This window comes from Erythrolamprus reginae, chromosome 2 (genome assembly GCF_031021105.1).
Source record: "Erythrolamprus reginae isolate rEryReg1 chromosome 2, rEryReg1.hap1, whole genome shotgun sequence".
NCBI classification, from domain to species: domain Eukaryota; kingdom Metazoa; phylum Chordata; class Lepidosauria; order Squamata; family Dipsadidae; genus Erythrolamprus; species Erythrolamprus reginae.
The window spans coordinates 223115784-223133546 of NC_091951.1; the positions used below are offsets into that span (position 1 = coordinate 223115784).

The 17763-nt window shown below is 40.0% G+C and overlaps 2 protein-coding genes across 3 annotated transcripts; one reads left to right on the forward strand and one right to left on the reverse strand.

The window, feature by feature from the left end:
- Positions 1-855: 855 nt before the first annotated feature.
- EMG1 (EMG1 N1-specific pseudouridine methyltransferase) lies at positions 856-5928 on the reverse strand. Of its 2 annotated transcripts, none has more exons than XM_070742003.1 (6): positions 5553-5928; positions 3953-4054; positions 3385-3526; positions 2468-2526; positions 2241-2390; positions 856-1069 (listed from the first exon to the last, which is right to left on the reverse strand). In XM_070742003.1, exons 1-6 carry the CDS (start codon positions 5688-5690, stop codon positions 956-958), a joined length of 705 nt encoding a protein of 234 aa, XP_070598104.1. In that variant the 5' UTR covers positions 5691-5928; the 3' UTR covers positions 856-955. The 2 variants fall into 2 exon arrangements, with proteins under 2 accessions (XP_070598104.1, XP_070598105.1); XM_070742004.1 differs by having other exon boundaries at positions 5243-5730.
- A 28-nt stretch (positions 5929-5956) lies between these two features.
- Positions 5957-17594, forward strand: PHB2 (prohibitin 2). The gene is made up of 9 exons (XM_070742002.1): positions 5957-6044; positions 6519-6651; positions 7183-7267; positions 7625-7704; positions 8074-8258; positions 13987-14116; positions 16208-16311; positions 16510-16587; positions 17494-17594. The coding sequence occupies exons 2-9, from the start codon at positions 6525-6527 to the stop codon at positions 17572-17574; spliced, it is 870 nt and encodes a 289-aa protein (XP_070598103.1). The 5' UTR covers positions 5957-6044; positions 6519-6524; the 3' UTR covers positions 17575-17594.
- The last annotated feature ends 169 nt before the right edge of the window (positions 17595-17763 follow it).

Genomic DNA, 17763 nt, shown 5'->3' on the forward strand with positions numbered 1-17763 from the left:
TCACTTGGAGGAGACGGTCACAGGCATCTTGAGGGAAAGTGACAAAATAGAAAGCATATCTTGTCAGTTTGGCATCACTGGGACTAAGTGAGGCTACCTCCGGAAATAGTGATGGTATTGATGTTATTCAGTAGTCTCGAGCCTCCAAAACTCTTTATTCAACTGGCTTGCTAGTTTGTGGAGAAGCAGGGAAATACTTTTTTGGACTGGAAATACAGGGGAAATGACTCTCGATACTTGCCAGTTATATGTGACTGTCACACCAAAACATAGCAAATCACAAAGGAAAATTAGTCTCCAGGACGTTTTCGATAATCCCTGAGGAAATTTTAAAGGGCCTAAAGAAATTGATAAACAAATAAGATTCTAGAAGTTAGGGCTGTGTACCATAATAGTTTTATATTTATTTTTTTGATTAAAATAATTTTGGAGAAGAAAAAATGATAGGATGTGGAACCTGGTGGAAATATACATTAATTGCTAACCATTAATTAAGAGCTGTGGCGGTGCAGTGATTAAAATGCAGTATTGCAGGGAAACTAACTGCTCACTGCCAGGAGTTCAATCCTGACCATCTCACAGTTGACTCAGCCCTTCATCCTTCCAAGGTTGGTAAAATTAGGACTGTTTGTTGGGGGAAATATGCCGACTCTGGAAGCTGTTTAGAGAGGGCTGTGATTCACTATGACAGTGTTTCTCAACCTTGGCCATTTGAAGATGTGTAGACTTCAAGTCCCAGAATTCCCCAGCCAGCATTGCTGGCTGGGGAATTCTGGGAATTGAAGTCCACACATCTTCAAACACCCAAGGTTGAGAAACACTGCACTATGAAGTGGTACATACATGTTACACTGCTATATACAAAAAATCTTTATTTTCCCATAAATAAGGGTACAATACATAACATTTACAACATAGAGCCTGTTAGACCAAAATGTCAGGCTAAACAGGAAGTTTATACCACTCCCCACATTTCTTCAAAAGCTGTGGTGATTTTAGCACACGTTAAAGCAGCAGAGAGTGGATAGTTGCTGATAGAGATGGTCTTTTCTGTGTAGTCAACATTAAGCTAAAGGAAAACAATGACAGTTAGTCAAGTTTCTAAAGTATATAGGTTACATTGTTTAATATCTATATATCTATAACAGATTTGTCTGTAACACTAAATTGGTGCATCAAAAATCAACTCTATAATTAGTGGCTATTAGCACTATCCCACTTGTATTTCCACCCCTCTTTATAGAAATGTACCAAGGTTACAGCACACTTAATCCAGTTCTATAATAATGGACAATAAAGGTCAGTGAGGGCGAACCTTGCAAAAAGGATGTGTGTTAGCACGTGCATGCCCGCACCCACTCCTTCCTTCCCCCGCACGCGCACACCCCACCCTGCCCCTGCGCACAGCCCCCACACATACACATGTGCACAGGTCTCACAGAGGCCTGGGACGGTGAAAAAAATGGTAAAATATGAAGGTCGGAAAAACAGACTTCTGGTTTGTGCATTTTGCTGTTTTTTGCAACCCGGAAGCTTCCTGAAGCCTCAGAGTGCGAAAAACAGCGCAATGGGCAAAAAGGAAGTCAATTTTTCTGAACTTCTGGTTTGCCCACTGTGTAGTTTTTCATACTCTGGGGCTTCAGGCAGCTTTCCTGAAGCCTCCACACAATGACATGGCCTTCCCCAAGGCTGGAAATCAGCTGGCTGGCACATACATGTGTGCTGGAGCCAACATAGGGCAACACCTCGCCTGCCTTCCAATATGGCTCTGCGTGCCACCTGTGGCACGCATGCCATAGGTTCGCTATCACTGATATAGGTAGCCCTTGACTTAGACAGCTCATTTAGTGGCTGTTTGAAGATATAGCAGCACTGAAAAAAATAACATTACCATTTTTCATGCAACTGTTGCAGCCTCCCCATAATCATTGATCAAAATTCAGATGCATGGTAATTGACTCATATTTAGGACAGTTGCTGTGTCCTGAGGTCATACCTTTTGCAACCTTCTGACAAGCAAAGTCAATGGAGAGGCCAAATGCAGTTTAACAACTTGAAACTGCAGTGATTCACCTAACAAATGTGGCAATGGGCAAACTCACTTAAAAATGTCTTGCTAAGCAACCGAAATTTTGGGGTCAATTGTAGTTGTAAGTCAAGAGCTACTTATATTACCTTTGGTGTCAGGACCTCAAGATGGAGGTGCAATAAGAGAGTCTTTGAGCATATACAGGCCTTACCGATCCATGAGCAAATGCTCCCACAATTATGGCTATAGGCTCTGCAGTAGGGACTAGGTCATGCACGTCTGTCACCTGAGGGGCTGAGAAAGAGGTGCCTATTTTTGCGCAGCCCACAGGGAGGTGATCTGTCACTGGGTTCTTTATCACCTACAGAAGAAAAACTGGATGAAGCTAGTAATAGAAACAAAACTAATCCTCTTTAGAATCTTAGTAGAATTTATTACCTTTAACAGCTTTTGAGGGCCATCAGCAGCTCTGACACTAAACTTATGTAGCAGCTGGACTAGAGACAAAGAGACATTTAGAATATAGAATGAGTACATACTGTTAGTGCCTGCAATTATCCCATACAAGCAGTGGTTTTCAGAATATTTTCTTTCTTTTTCCAAAAACTAATGCATAATTCATGACCTACTAATTAAATATGACCTGATAAGGAAAGCTAATATCCATTTAGCAGCCACAGAAAGGTAAAGTTATTTAAATTATTTAAATCCAGATGATGGCTCTCTAGCCGCCTTATTAGGCCAATGGACTGATAAAATAAAGAACCATACAGAAAGCCAGGTTGTCTACCTATTAAGACATTGAATGGATTCACATTTGCAGTGTAAAGTACAAGTTACTGTAAGACTCAGGACCATATGTGGAGCCTTTTACCCTTTTAAAAATGGTGCCACATGCTAAAATGTTAATAACTTAAATGTAAAAAAGATGGATCATAATCATATCCATGTATTTCATTAAATTATAATTACATGTAAACTGCAGTAAATTTCCCCAACTTTTTATAGTTCGGTCCCCAGTTTAATTCCAACATCTTGGTTGCTCCTCAAGATCTTACTTGTACTGAATACAACATATCTTGTACTTCCACACTCAACAAAAAGGCAAATATGTTCCAGAAACAGTACTGGAAAATCCATTGCTTACTATGTTATGCTAAATGATGGACAGGTTATAACAGTACCAGGAAATATAACTATTTAAGCTTCCCCATATAAACATTCTGCAAGAGAATGTGTACCTGTATCAGTAAAAGATCCCAAACTGGACTAGTTTAATAAAGATCTACAAAGATCCACAGACAAACAGCATAATCACATAATTCAGGGTGATGTATCTTAGTTGCATTTCTTACCCATAAGACCACAAAAACGATCAAAGGTGCGAGGAATTCTTGTCTGTGGATTGACTTCAATAAGAACGTTTTTTTCTGTATGGATATATACTTGGAGAAGGCCAGCTCGATTCAAAGGACTATCCATGAGCATCAAGAGGCTCTAAATTTAAAAAATGAAAAACCATACACATACCTATTTAAAAAGCAAAATCTAGACAGTATCTCTCAGAACACGGGTGTCAAACTTGCAACGTCACATTGCTGTCACGTTGTTTTTTTCCCTTCGTGGAGCTGGAGTGGGCGTGACCTAGACGTTGCATCATGCTTGTGGGCTGCTAGTTTGACACCCCTGTCTCAGAACAATTCATGACAGTTGTAAAGAATAATTGAGAAACATACATACACACATACATACAGTATATGTAAAACAAATTGATAGTGAAAAAATAAAAGGGAGCATTTGTGGTTTGATTCAAAAATAGAATTGCCAGCATTACCGTCGTTTCTTGCCTTTTCATTTATTTAATTTCCCAATTCATATTTCAGGAATAGAGGTGGGCCATAAAACTGGACCTATGTAGAATACCTGATGGGTGATATCTGGTCGAACTCCTCCAGGGTCTCTGCCATTCCTCAGAAGCAAGGATTTATGCTTGTCACAATTAAGCAATTCATATGTTTTCCCAACCTTAAAAACAATAAAAGAGCCAAATTAATAATAATAATAATAATAATAATAATAATAATAATAATAATAAATTAGATTTGTATGCCGCCCCTCTCCGAAGACTCGGGGTGGCTCACAACAATAATAAAACAATGAAACATTGAAACAAATCTAATATTGAAATAAAAAATATATAAAAACCCCAGCAGTTAAAACCATACAACACATACATACCAAACATAAAATATAAAAGCCTGGGGGAGATGTCTCAGTTCCCCCATGCCTGGCGATATAGGTGGGTCTTGAGTAATTTGCAAAAATTAGAGAAAGTTCCTATCCCTCCTTCTAGATAAACTTTTCATTTTCCCCCCAAAGTTTTTTTCTTCTTCTCAACATTCAACATACAACCTAATATATCTTCATTACATCTTAATATAGATATATCATTATTCAAATACAATAAACTAGCTCACATTCCATGTTTGCTTTATATTATTTCATCTGTATCCAACTTTCTCTCCACTTCTTTTTATCTCAGGTGGCTATTCCGCTTCTACTACATACTTTCTTACTCCTTCTCCTCCTTCTACCCTTCCCTTCTTTCTCCTCCTTTCTTCCATTCTTTCCCCACTCTCTCCTTCCCTCCCATCCACCCTCTAAATCCTTCCCTAAATGGACATTCTATTATCATTACATTAGATAAACTTTTCTGTGTGGCTTCTGAACACTGATTCTATACCATTGGTTCATGAGAAAGAGGCATTCTGTATGAGGCATCTTCTGGCACTCCATAAATGGAATTTTTGGGAGGAAATGGCAATTTTATTTCTCTACAGAATCCCCTTTATCAGTGTTCTTAATCCAACACAGTATTTTCAGAAGCTAAGACCTCTGCATCCCATACGAAGTGAAGACCCTAGAGACATCTATTGCATAAATTCACTGCTCAAAAAAAATAAAGGGAACACTTAAACAACACATCCTAGATCTGAATAAATGAAATATTCTCATTGAATACTTTGTTCTGTACAAAGTTGAATGCTGACAACAAAATGAAATTGTCAATCAGTGTTGCTTCCAAAGTGGACAGTTTGATTTCACATAAGTTTGATTTACTTGGAGTTATATTGTGTTGTTTAAGTGTTCCTTTTATTTTTTTTGAGTAGCATATATCGCCTCTGATAATAGGGCTCCATGTAACGAGAATACCTCCCCTCGGTTCCTTCTTCCCGACATTGACGGGGGTTTTTAAGCCAATTTCCAGGATCATGGTGACGATTCCGGTGCTATGCTCTCAACCCCGCACGTGGATACGACCAGCTTGGGAATCGCTGCCATCAGAATAGGATCTTTGTCCCGCGCGCAGATTAAATCCAACGTATTTCACGATAGAGCCACTCCCGCCCATTCCGAATCAGCTTTTGACTTTGGCGGGCTGCTTCGGAAGCCGCTTCTCCTCCCGGACCCTTCTCCGTACTCTTAAAAGTTTGCCCAACACTCTCCCAGACAGTGGCCGCACCTTGACGCTCTCCAGCGACGCCCCCTCCAGGATCACCACCAGCCGCCTTTTCCCAGCGCGGCGGGGATCCAACCCCTCACCGTCCGCAGAGCCTCCCTCCGGACGGGGACGCTTCCTCACGGGATGGTCCGCAGCCATCTTTAAAGCGGCGAACTCGTGCTTTTCCTCTCACGGGCTCAACAGCTTCCACTTCCGGGGTCAGCCACTTTCTATTCCCGAATTTCCTTTCAAACAAGCCCCGGGTGGAAACCGAGCCGCCGCATTATTCGCGGAGACCCGCACTTGCCTTTCCAGACCGGCCCGAGCCGCAAATGACGAAATGCCACTAGACTTCCGGGGCTCGCGAGGCATTATTTAGCTACCTCCCGGGGTGTTCGAAAGCCAACGCTCGCGGAGGAAAAAGCCCTTCCGCCTGACCCGGAAATACTTTTTTCGGAGCCCCGCCGTTTCCGGTGTCCTTCTCTGGCGCGGCGGCGTGACTGGTGAACGAGGGTGAGAGTTGGGTTGCTCTCAGAGGCGGCTGCCGTGAGGGGTTTTTTTTCTGAGAGGAGCAGAAGCGGCCTTTTTTTATAGAGCCTCCCCGCCTGCTTCTTCTAGGATTAATTCTCTTTAGTTGAAAGAGGCAGCAGGAATGGCCGGGAAGGGAGCGGCTGATCCATTCGGTGCTTCAATGAGACCGTTCAAAGAAGGGGCGGGCTGTGTGTATTGGGGTGGGGGTGGATTTTATTCATGATTGAACAGCTGTGCTGAACGAAGTCAGTGGGGGCTGAATTAGCTTGCATTACCTGGGGCGCATGGCAGGAGGAGGCGTGGTTCCTCTCCCTGCAGGATTCTTGATCCTGAGATAATTGCATGCATAAAACGTTTCATGCACACCAGTCCCCCCCCCCCTCCTAGCTGAATCAGAAAGTAATTTTGCAGAATTTGTGTTCCTTGTGTAATTGTGAACCTGCCTCCCCTAACAAGGTTGCCATGGCTCAGAGCCTGAAGGACTTTGCTGGCCGCCTGCCTACTGGCCCGCGTGGGATGGGCACAGCTTTAAAGTTGCTGTTGGGTGCTGGAGCTGCCGCCTATGGAATCCGGGAGTCAGTCTTTACAGGTAAGGGAACTTTTCATTAATTCTTTAATCTTCGTCTTTTGTTCAACAGTTGTTGATAACAATAGCATTTAGACTTATACCTTGCTTCATAGTGCTTTGATAGCCCTCTCGAAGCAGTTTACAGAATAAGCCTATTGGCCCCAACAATTACATTATCTACAATAGACCTCTCCCCTTTTCTAAGAGGTCTGTAAGGGGCGTGCATAAGTGCATCTTTGTGCCTACCGTTCCTGTCCTAATGTCTTTTTATCTTTTCTATCTCTATACTTACCGGTATATTATGTTACATATACTACAATACAAAACTATATTTGTATGACAAATAAATTAAATAAATAAATAAATGTGGCTCCTCATTTTACCCACCTCAGAAGGATGGAAGGCTGAATGAACCTTTAGCCTGGTGAGATTTGAATGGCTGAACTACAACTAGCAGTTATCTGAAGTAGCCTGCAGTGCTGCACTCTTAACTAGTGCGCCACCCCAGTTTTTGATGACTTTTAACACAGCAATGCTTTTTGATTTCTACAGTGGAAGGAGGTCAAAGAGCAATATTCTTCAACCGCATTGGTGGAGTTCAGCAGGATACAGTTCTTTCAGAGGGACTTCATTTCAGGTACTCATCCAGAGGATTGGATGGTATAATAGCAAAAAATAAAATTAGTATTTACCAGGAATTTTCAAAGCAATATTATGCTCATACTACAGTGTTTCCAAATATATCCTATTTCCCCCCAAATTTAATTTGATATTATTTGAGCTTGGCAAGACATTTTTTAAAGTTTCCCTGAATAAAACCGTCACATTGGTATCATTTATCTTTTTGTTAAGATAGTGCTCTTAAAACCTTCAGAATTTTTCTCCATTAAAATGTGAGGTGTAAACTATGTGGTAATATTTATATATCCAAGTGAGAAGCATAGGATTTTTTTTTTACATCTCATTCAGTTATAATCATTGCTAATCTCTACAGAATTCCTTGGTTCCAATATCCCATAATTTATGATATTCGAGCCCGGCCCCGCAAAATTTCCTCACCAACAGGATCCAAAGGTAAGAACAGAACCGTTACTTCCTAAGAAGTCAGGATTATGTATGTAGATATGTCTCTCTCTTTAATCTTTATAACAGTGCTGCAGTGAAGTAGTAAGAATGATGTCACAAAATAATTGAAATCTATGAGTGTTGCATTGTGGGGTAGATATGATTTATGCTTCCATAATTTTGAGTTTTGCATTTTGTGTCAGTTTTGACATCCTTCTGTTTGTACTTTATAGAAGAGTATATCGTTCTCTGGCCAGAATGTAAATTTAGGACTTCAGAAAAACTGATTCTGGGTAGTGTAATTTGATATATAATCAGACTTGAGAAATAAAATAGAATGCACTTTAGAGATTGTGGTTGACTTAATTTCGACTCTAGATCTGCAGATGGTGAATATTTCCTTGCGTGTTCTATCAAGACCTAATGCTACAGAACTGCCCAGCTTATATCAGCGACTTGGACTAGACTATGAAGAACGTGTTCTTCCTTCCATTGTCAATGAAGTACTCAAAAGTGTGGTAGCAAAGTTTAATGCGTCACAGCTCATTACCCAACGAGCTCAGGTTTGTCCTTTTCTGATACTAGACCTGTGTTCCTGCTCTTGATCCTACTTTTCATAACTGTAGTTATGTAGTTACTACATACATGGTAGTTTGCTGATTGCAAATGATTTATGTTTTAAGCAATTATTTAGGAAATAAGTGAGATCTTTTGCAAATTTTCTTTAGACAAGAAATTTAGTGAGAAGTTGAATACAGGTTGCGTTGCAAAAGCAATGCAATTTTTAAAAAAAAGTAATTTATTGAGCAGATTTGCACAAACAAAATTCTTCAAAGTACTGTCCTTGGGCCTCTACACATTTTTTCCAGCGACTCTGCCATGACTGGTACACGCCCTGGAAGGCGTCTTTGGGGACCTCTCACAAGGTCTTCATCATGTCTGATTGGTTCTCTTCTATGGACGAAAAACAGATTCCTTTCAGGGCTGGGAACAAAAGGAAGTCTGCTGGGGCAATGTCAGGACTATCGGGGGGGGGGGGGGCACCGTTCGCACCTGGTGGGTGGCCAGGAACTCGTGGACTTGTAGCGCATTGTGGCAAGGCACGTTTTTTGTCCATAGAAGAGATCCATCAGCCGTGACCGAGACCTTGCGAGAGGTCCCCGAAGACACCTTCCAGGGCACATACTGGTCATGGCAGAGTCACTGGAAAAAATGTGTAGAGGTCCAAGGAGAGTACTTCGAAGAATTTTAAGTGTTTGTGCAAATCTGTTCAATAAAATACTTTTAAAAAATAATTGCATTACTTTTGGAACGCACCCTGTAGAATACAATATTGGCCAAGTGTGATTGGACACACAAGGAATTTGGCTTTGTTGCATATGCTCTCAGTGTATTCTATATTCTGACTTGGTAGCAAATGCATAGACATGTAGTACAATCTTACTGCAAATGTAGTTTCAGGATATTTTTTTATTCTGCTTTGTTCAGATCCCGCCTTAATTGTTAAACCCAGTTCTTTTTTTCACATGTTTTTTATTCAAAACAAGGCTGAAATACAAAATACAGAACTCAACCCTCCCAAATATAAAAATACCCACAAAACACAAAATAATCAAAACATTAAAAAGGTGTCTCAAAAAGACATTGTACACACATTATCCCCTTTAGTTGAATACTGATTAATATATTACTAACAAGTAATACAAGCCCCCCCCCCATGTTTAAACTACTAAATCTATTTGCAACCTGTTGACCTGTTTTCTATATGTTACATTAATAACCAAGTTCTTAACAGAAAAAAATGATATTAGTGAAACAAAACAAAATTAAAGTTTCAGAACTCTGTTAACAGGCTATTATTGTAATCCACTCAGAATAAATTTGCTACAGCATCTTATCTATCCCACATCATTCCAAAAGTTATAAACAAATCATCCTGGATCAAATATCCTTATTGTTTCTTCATACCCTCTCTAGTCAATTGTTGTTTAATTAAATATAGTAAATTCAGTCTCCAAAATAGGTCTCATTTCCAATCAAGTGCAATAAGTAATTGCCAATTAACTATAATAAATCTGTCCAGTCTTCCCCAGACTTTGTAGAAATCTCTTTCCTTTGTAGTCAAAGCCAAGTTAAAAGAATGTGCAGACTTAAACTTTGAAACAGCAGATATTTGAAACAGTTCTCCAGCTATGAAATTATCTCTTTGATCTGGAACTGGATCAAAGTCCTTCTGTGTGTCTTCAGCCACATCCAAAGATAAAGCTTTATATTTACCATTCTTTTAACAATCATTAAAGTTTCTCAAGTTTTCAAGAGAGGAATCCAGCTAGGAGCTGCACATTTCACCACCCTGCTTTCTCAGGTTTCAGAAACTGTTCAGCCATCTTAATCTATGAGATGTAGCCATGGAACAAGTATGTTTGTCTTTATATTTCAAGAAAATGGAAATAAACTCCAGGTTCTTTGCAAATTCACAAAATACAGAAACCAATGATAAGAGTCTGAGAGCTCTCCAACCCCCAGCTAAACCTGGTGTTTATGGAAGGGACAGGATATCCAGAACAACATATATCAAAAGACAAAAAGCAATTAGAGTCCAGCAAGGGGTTGAAATAAATCAGCACCCAACTGTTAATCAATTTTTAAAGCACTAGCAAAATAAGTCAAAAAATGAAAGTTAAAATTCCGGTGTGCTTAGAAAACGAAACTGCTTGATAGGCAGGAAGATGCATATGTCCAATGACTGTTTGATCGCTTCCAGAGAGAATTTAAATCTTCAGGATCCCCCCTTGTCCACTGTGTCAACTATTGTCCAAAAGTTGGCTCACTCCTAAGTGTTCCTGTTCAAAACCAGGGAGCAGCACTGCCAAAGAACCAGCTTTAGCAGTAAAATTAGTAGATCATCGGTAAGAGGAAAAAGAAACTTACTGTGCAGCAGTCATCTTGAAAAGCCCGTATTAAGCCCATTTCTTTAAGAATTATTATGGCCAATTGTTTTAGATAAACCTATTCTTCTTAAGAATGTAAGAATGTACAAAATAAATAAGGTCAAAAAAAAGGCAATGATGACAATTAGAAACAAGGTATTATAAAAAGACTGAAAGGATAGTGAATATTTAGTCTTTAAAAGAAAAGTGAAAGGGATATGATAACAACTTTCAGATATCTAAAAAGCTGACATTGAGGGAAAAACACTTAGAAACATAGAAACATAGAAGTCTGACGGCAGAAAAAGACCTCATGGTCCATCTAGTCTGCCCTTATACTATTTTCTGTATTTTATCTTAGGATGGATATATGTTTATCCCAGGCATGTTTAAATTCAGTTACTGTGGATTTATCTACCCCGTCTGCTGGAAGTTTGTTCCAAGGATCTACTACTCTTTCAGTAAAATAATATTTTCTCATGTTGCTTTTGATCTTTCCCCCAACTAACTTCAGATTGTGTCCCCTTGTTCTTGTGTTCACTTTCCTATTAAAAACACTTCCCTCCTGAACCTTATTTAACCCTTTAATATATTTAAATGTTTCAATCATGTCCCCCCTTTTCCTTCTGTCCTCCAGACTATACAGATTGAGTTCATTAAGTCTTTCCTGATACGTTTTATGCTTAAGACCTTCCACCATTCTTGTAGCCCGTCTTTGGACCCGTTCAATTTTGTCAATATCTTTTTGTAGGTGAGGTCTCCAGAACTGAACACAGTATTCCAAATGTGGTCTCACCAGCATTCTATATAGCGGGATCATAATCTCCCTCTTCCTGCTTGTTATACCTCTAGCTATGCAGCCAAGCATCCTACTTGCTTTCCCTACCGCCTGACTGCACTGTTCACCCTTTTCTTTTGAAGTATTTGCTAACACAGAACTGCCAATACAATACTCAGATTGAGGATTCCTTTTCCCAAGTGCATTATTTTACATTTGGAAACATTAAACTGCAGTTTCCATTGCTTTGACCATTTATCTAGTAAAGCTAAATCATTTACCATATTACAGACCCCTCCAGGAATATCAACCCTATTGCACACTTTAGAGTCATCGGCAAATAGGCAAACTTTCCCTACCAAACCTTCCCCTATGTCACTCACAAACATATTAAAAAGAATAGGACCCAGAACAGACCCTTGTGGCACACCGCTTGTAACCTGACTCTGCTCAGAATACTCGCCATTAACAATAACTCTGATGTCTATGCTTCAGCCAGCTGCAAATCCATTGAACTATCCAGGGATTAAGTCCAATCTTCACTAATTTATCTATCAGCTCTTTATGTGGAACCATATCAAAGGCTTTGCTGAAGTCCAGGTAGGCAATATCCACGGCACCACCTTCATCCAACACCTTTGTGACATAGTCAAAGAAATCAATGAGATTAGTCTGACATGATTTGCCTTCAGTAAAGCCATGCTGATTTGGGTCCAATAAGTTATTGTTTTTTAGGTGCTGATTTATCCTCTTTTTGAGTAGAGTCTCCCATCATTTTAACTACAACTGATGTCAAGCTAACTGGCCTGTAGTTACCAGCTTCTTCTCTACTGCCCTTCTTGTGAATAGGCACAACACTGGCCATTCTCCAATCCTCAGGAACTTCTCCTGTTAACAAGGATTGGTTAAACAAATCAGTCAGGGGGGTAGTAATGACAGATCTGAGTTCTTTAAGAACTCTGGGGTGGATGCCATCTGGACCCATTGCCTTATTTATCTTTAATCGTTCAAGTTCTTCTAAGACATCGGCTTCTAAGATCACTGGAGCTGAATCCGTACAGCTGGAAGCAATGCTATATCCCTCTATAGTATTATTTTGTACGGTGTCTTTTGAGAAAACTGAACAGAAGTAGCTATTGAAATGGTCAGCGATCTCCTTATTCCCATTAATGCATGTATTATTCCCGGTACTAAGTTTCGTGATGCCGCAGTTTTTCTTCTTCTTATCACTAATATATCTGAAGAAGGTTTTATCCCCCTTCTTTACAGATTTGGCAATTTCTTCCTCTTTTGAGGCTTTAGCAGCATATATTATCTGTTTCGCCTCCTTCTGTCTCATTTTATACACCTCCCTATCAGCTATATTTCCAGACTCTTTATACCTCCTATAGGCAGCCTTTTTTTCATTGACTATAGCCCTTACATCATTGCTAAACCATAGCGGTTTCTTCTTCCTTTTACCTTTAGTTATTTGTCTTACATACAGTCCAGTGGCTTTTAAGATGGCCCTTTTTAATACAGTCCACTGGGTGCTCGCTCCTGCCATTTTATCCCTCCCCTTTAATTCATTTTCTAAATATTCCCCCATTGCATTAAAATTTGTTTTTCTGAAATCCAATACTTTGGTTGCATTATAGGATTGCTCACAATTAGTTTTTACATCAAACCACAAACATAGATGGTCACTGCATCCTAAATTTTCTCCCACCTTGACATCTGAAACCCAATTCCCATTCGTAAAAACTAAATCTAGAATATTCTCCCCTCTAGTTGGTGTCTTAACCAGCTGTGCCAGAGCTGCTCCTGTAAAGGCCTCTACTATGTTCTTACTTTTGCATGTAAGGGCACTGGGGATATTCCAGTCAACATCAGGCATGTTGAAATCACCCATAACCACAATATCTCCCTTTACTGCCATTTGGGTAATTTCATCCACCATCTTGTTGTCATATTCCTCGGATTGCCCTGGAGGCCTATAGATCACCCTAATTCTAATGACAGAACCTTCTTTATTTTGCATGCAAATCCAGAGAGTCTCTAGATCTTGACACGTATTTTGAATTAGTGTTGTTTTTAGACTTTCTTTAATATAAATGGCTACTCCACCTCCCCTTCTCTCTATTCTATCCTTCCTATACAGTGTATATCCTGGTATGGATATTTCCCATTCATTAGAATCCTTAAACCATGTCTCAGTTATGGCAACCAGGTCCAAATGATCTCTATATATTATGGCCATTAATTCACAGAGCTTTAAAGGACAGTTCTGATTTATGACTCTTTAAGTTTATTTATTAGAATTAAATGTTGTCTACCCCACTATCCAAAATTATAGGAAGGCCTATTACGTTTAAATATCAAATGGCAACAGCAGTTTAACAGTAGAATTAAATCAGAGAGGTGATGGACTCCTCTTGCTGAGATATATTGGGGCAAGAAGTGATAGGTTCTTGTACCAAAGGGATAGTGCAAGGATTTAAATGGCCATTTCAGCCACATGATTTTATGACTTTTATGATTTTGTGACTTTTTCTGGGCAAAGGGAAATTCCTTGAGCAAGAACTGTAGTTTTATTTTTTTCAGGTATCTTTGCTTATCCGACGGGAACTGACGGAGCGAGCAAAGGACTTTAGCCTTATATTGGATGACGTAGCTATCACAGAGCTGAGTTTTAGCCGAGAATACACGGCAGCAGTTGAATCCAAGCAAGTGGGTGAGTTGATGCTTACATTAAGTGAAACTGCAACAGTTGGAGAAACCAGAAAAAAAGAAGATTGGGTAGCAAAGGGGCTGCAGGGAAGAACATTTCCGAAAAGTTCTTTCAACACATGAACATATGTGAGGCAGGTGAGCAGCTGCTCAAAGTATTGGTAAGTTCTATACTAACCAATTCTCCTGTCTTACGATTCAGAATAAGGTGTATGCAGTCCACCTTGAGTTTCTGGGTGCAACACAGATGTAACAGGAGAGAACAGAAATGCACAAAATTATATTTATGTAGCATGCTACCTTGTTATATAGAAATAGATACCACATGGTTACTGCTGGTAAGATTGACAAGAACACTAGACGGCACACTTTACATCATTTTCTAATGTCATTTTTAATTGTCTATTTTTCTGAAGGAGGGCTATTCAATTCCATAATTCACATACATCTTACTGAAGCTTCAAATGAGAATCCTTTCTGCCAGGTTTTGCTGCAAGCCTGTGTCGTCATTTGAACCATTTGCTTTTATTTACTCTTGCCACAGACTGTAGCTGAAACCACCTGTATTTTGTTGCCTCCTGCCTTTGGTCCCTTTGCCTTTTGCTTTCTGTGATTCCATACTTTCCCCCGTCCTCAATTCCTGCTCTTCCTGTCTCCTGAATTGGATTCAAGATTATCCACAGGAGACCACCTGTGATTTAATGTCAGAACACTCAGTGGTGGGGTTTTTTCCATTTTGTTTGATAAGAAATTAATGATGAGCTAGAATGGAATATTGAGACCATTACATTAATTGAATTTACTTCCTACATATTTTTTATAAGAGACAGGGTGTGAGTGTAAATCAGTTAATTTTAAAGTTGAATATTCTTATACAGTGATCCCTCGATTAGTGCGGGGGTTACGTTCCAAGACCTCCCCCACTAATCGATTTTCTGCGGTATAGTGGTGCGGAAGTAAAAACACCATCTGCGCATGCGCGCCCTTTTTCCATGACTGCGCATGCGCAGATGGTGGAGCCGGGGAGCAACGAAAGTGCGGAAGCCGACAAAGATTGCTTTGAATGTCTGCTGCCCCCACCCCCCCAACACCCGCCCGCCGTTCACCCGGCCGCTCGCTCGCTCGCCCGTTCACCCGCCCGGCCGCTCGCTCGCTCACCGCTCGAGAGCAAGAGGGGGAGAGATAGAGAAAGAGAGAGAAGGAAAGAAAGAGATGAGAGGGAGGAAGAGAGTGTGAGAGGAAGAAGCAAGATAGAGAAAGAGAGAGAGAAAGAAAGATGAGAAAGGAAGGAAGAGAGAGAGAGAGGAAGAAAGAGAGAGAGAGAAGAGTGGAAGGAAGAGAGAGAGAAATGATAGAAAAAAGGGGAGAAAAAAGAGAAATGAGAAAATGATTGAAGCAGAGAATGACAGGAAAGAAAGAGAAAGAGACAGAGAAGTGACTCTTGGTGATGACATATGACGTCATCAGGTGGGAAAAACCGTGGTATAGCAAAAAAACCGTGGAAATTTTTGTTTTAAATTGTGATTCTCCAAATGTTCAGTCTCATCTCTCTTATTATTAGGGTTGATTGCACAGTCAGCTAGATGTTTAGTCCATATTTGATATTTTTATTCACTTATCTGTTGTGTGTAGCATTATTAGTTCAGTATTATTATCATATAAATATTTGGAGGGCGTTGATGAAAAATCTGAAATTTTATGAAACAGTTGATGAGTTGAAGAACAGGGGGACCTGTTTCAAATAAAGAATAAATATTTATTTATTGTAATATCATGTAATCCATTGTAATACTAGCTGGGTGACCTTGTGGCTGTTGCTGACTCTTAGCCTAATTCACCTCACAGGGTTGTGAAGAAAATACGAGACATTAGATAAGTTCACTGGCTGGAGTTGTTTATAAAAATAATGAAAGCAGAATATAAAATTAAAAAGCTGGATATTTACATTTGGCTTTCCAAGCTGAAAAATCCAGTAATTTATTTGTAACTGAATATTTAATAAATACCATAAGTAATGAGCAACATCTGGCATTTCCACATGTGTGTCACACGACTCTGGTTCTTGCCAAGATACTAATTTTTCTCTGTACTCTAGCCCAGCAGGAGGCCCAGCGAGCACAATTCCTTGTGGAAAAAGCCAAGCAAGAACAAAAGCAAAAAATTGTTCAGGCTGAAGGTGAAGCCACAGCTGCTAAAATGATATCCTTGCTTTGATGTGAGAGGGAAAGATTGCTGCAGGTTTCAGGCGCTTTGGATGCAGCAGTAGAAGATCACTCTAATCTTCACATAGTGTAGTTTCAGGTAAAGTGATGCAGCTTAAACATAGCTGAAGGGATGGCAGAAGATGAGCCTGAGTTCAAAAAATTTTAAGAAATGCAACCTTAACTGATTACTCACCTTGGAGAAGCCCTCAGCAAGAACCCAGGTTACATCAAGCTGCGCAAGATCCGTGCTGCCCAGAATATCTCCAAAACGGTGAGTATTAGACTAGTGGATTTGCTTTCACAAACACACACACATGTACACATGTCTACCCTCAGCTGCTGCTTTCGCATAGTACCAGGCCAAGTGATGAATCCAAGGCGAATATGATATGCTTCTCCTAATGTCCATTTTTACCATCCGTGCCTGCTGATCTCCCCATCTTAGCAAGAGCCAAGGAGACTTTGACTCTTGTTGTAAGAGCAGGCCCACATCATTTCAATGGGCTATACCCAGTCATGGTCACTTGCAGAACATGTGTCACAGACTAGGAAAAGGCTCACAGACGGAGAAGCAGAATGAATTTGGGCATTTAGAATACTGATGGACCTGGATCTATCTGAAATGTGTGACAGCAAACAAATTAAAATTCCACACCCATAGTCTGCATTCTGGGATCTGATCAAACAGAGCCCATACTGAGGACATCAAAAGAATTAATAAACTTTCAAAAGGGAAGAGATAATTTTGTCCATAGCATGCTTCTACAGAGACCTTGGTTGTTTTTTCATGTACATGGTGACTCTCATGGTTTACCTGCTATTACATCAGTTTTGCAAACCACTCCATTCTGGATGCACTACACTTCATTGTGTTCATGCACCATGCTTGAAGGAGATCATGGGAATGAAAGCTGCAATCCCCCGGAGGGGATGAGAATAGGGAAGGAACCCCTAAATCAGTGGTCTTCAACCTTGGCAACTTTAAGACTTGTGGACTTCAATTCCCACAAGTCAGGGACAAATTGCCAAGATTGGAGACCACAGCTCTAAATATTGAAAGAAACCTCTGTGCTGAGGTATGTTTCTTCCAAACCACACACACACCCCAAAAAAAATGTGTTTCAGGATCTTTGCTAACTGCCTTTTTTTTTTAATCCCCTGCCCTGAACTTTTACAGATTGCAGCATCTCAAAACCGTGTGTATCTTACGGCTGACAATTTAGTGCTTAATCTACAGGATGAAGGTTTTACAAGGTGAGTGGCTTGTGAATATCCAAGTAACTGGTCTACAGAGTTTAGATTTTCCCCAGTGATGGCCTGTAGCTTAAGATGATTTAGGGAAAGTTCAAAAGACTGCAGTTTCTCGAGAAAAGTGGTGGGATGGAGACTAGGTAGCTGTTTATTTTATGCTACGTTTTTGAAGGAAAAGCAAAGAATATAAACATAA

Bases quoted from the DNA above. Each gene is read 5' to 3' on its own strand.
- PHB2 (XM_070742002.1), top strand. From the start codon at position 6,525: ATGGCTCAGAGCCTGAAGGACTTTGCTGGCCGCCTGCCTACTGGCCCG. The intron at 7,705-8,073 runs GTAAGAACAGAA...TTTCGACTCTAG, and splicing joins CTCACCAACAGGATCCAAAG to ATCTGCAGATGGTGAATATT. The intron at 8,259-13,986 runs GTTTGTCCTTTT...TATTTTTTTCAG, and splicing joins TCATTACCCAACGAGCTCAG to GTATCTTTGCTTATCCGACG.
- EMG1 (XM_070742003.1), bottom strand. From the start codon at position 5,690: ATGGCTGCGGACCATCCCGTGAGGAAGCGTCCCCGTCCGGAGGGAGGC. The intron at 2,527-3,384 runs GTAAGAAATGCA...CTTTGTCTCTAG, and splicing joins TCGTTTTTGTGGTCTTATGG to TCCAGCTGCTACATAAGTTT. The intron at 1,070-2,240 runs GTAAGGCCTGTA...GTTTTCCTTTAG, and splicing joins GAGCATTTGCTCATGGATCG to CTTAATGTTGACTACACAGA.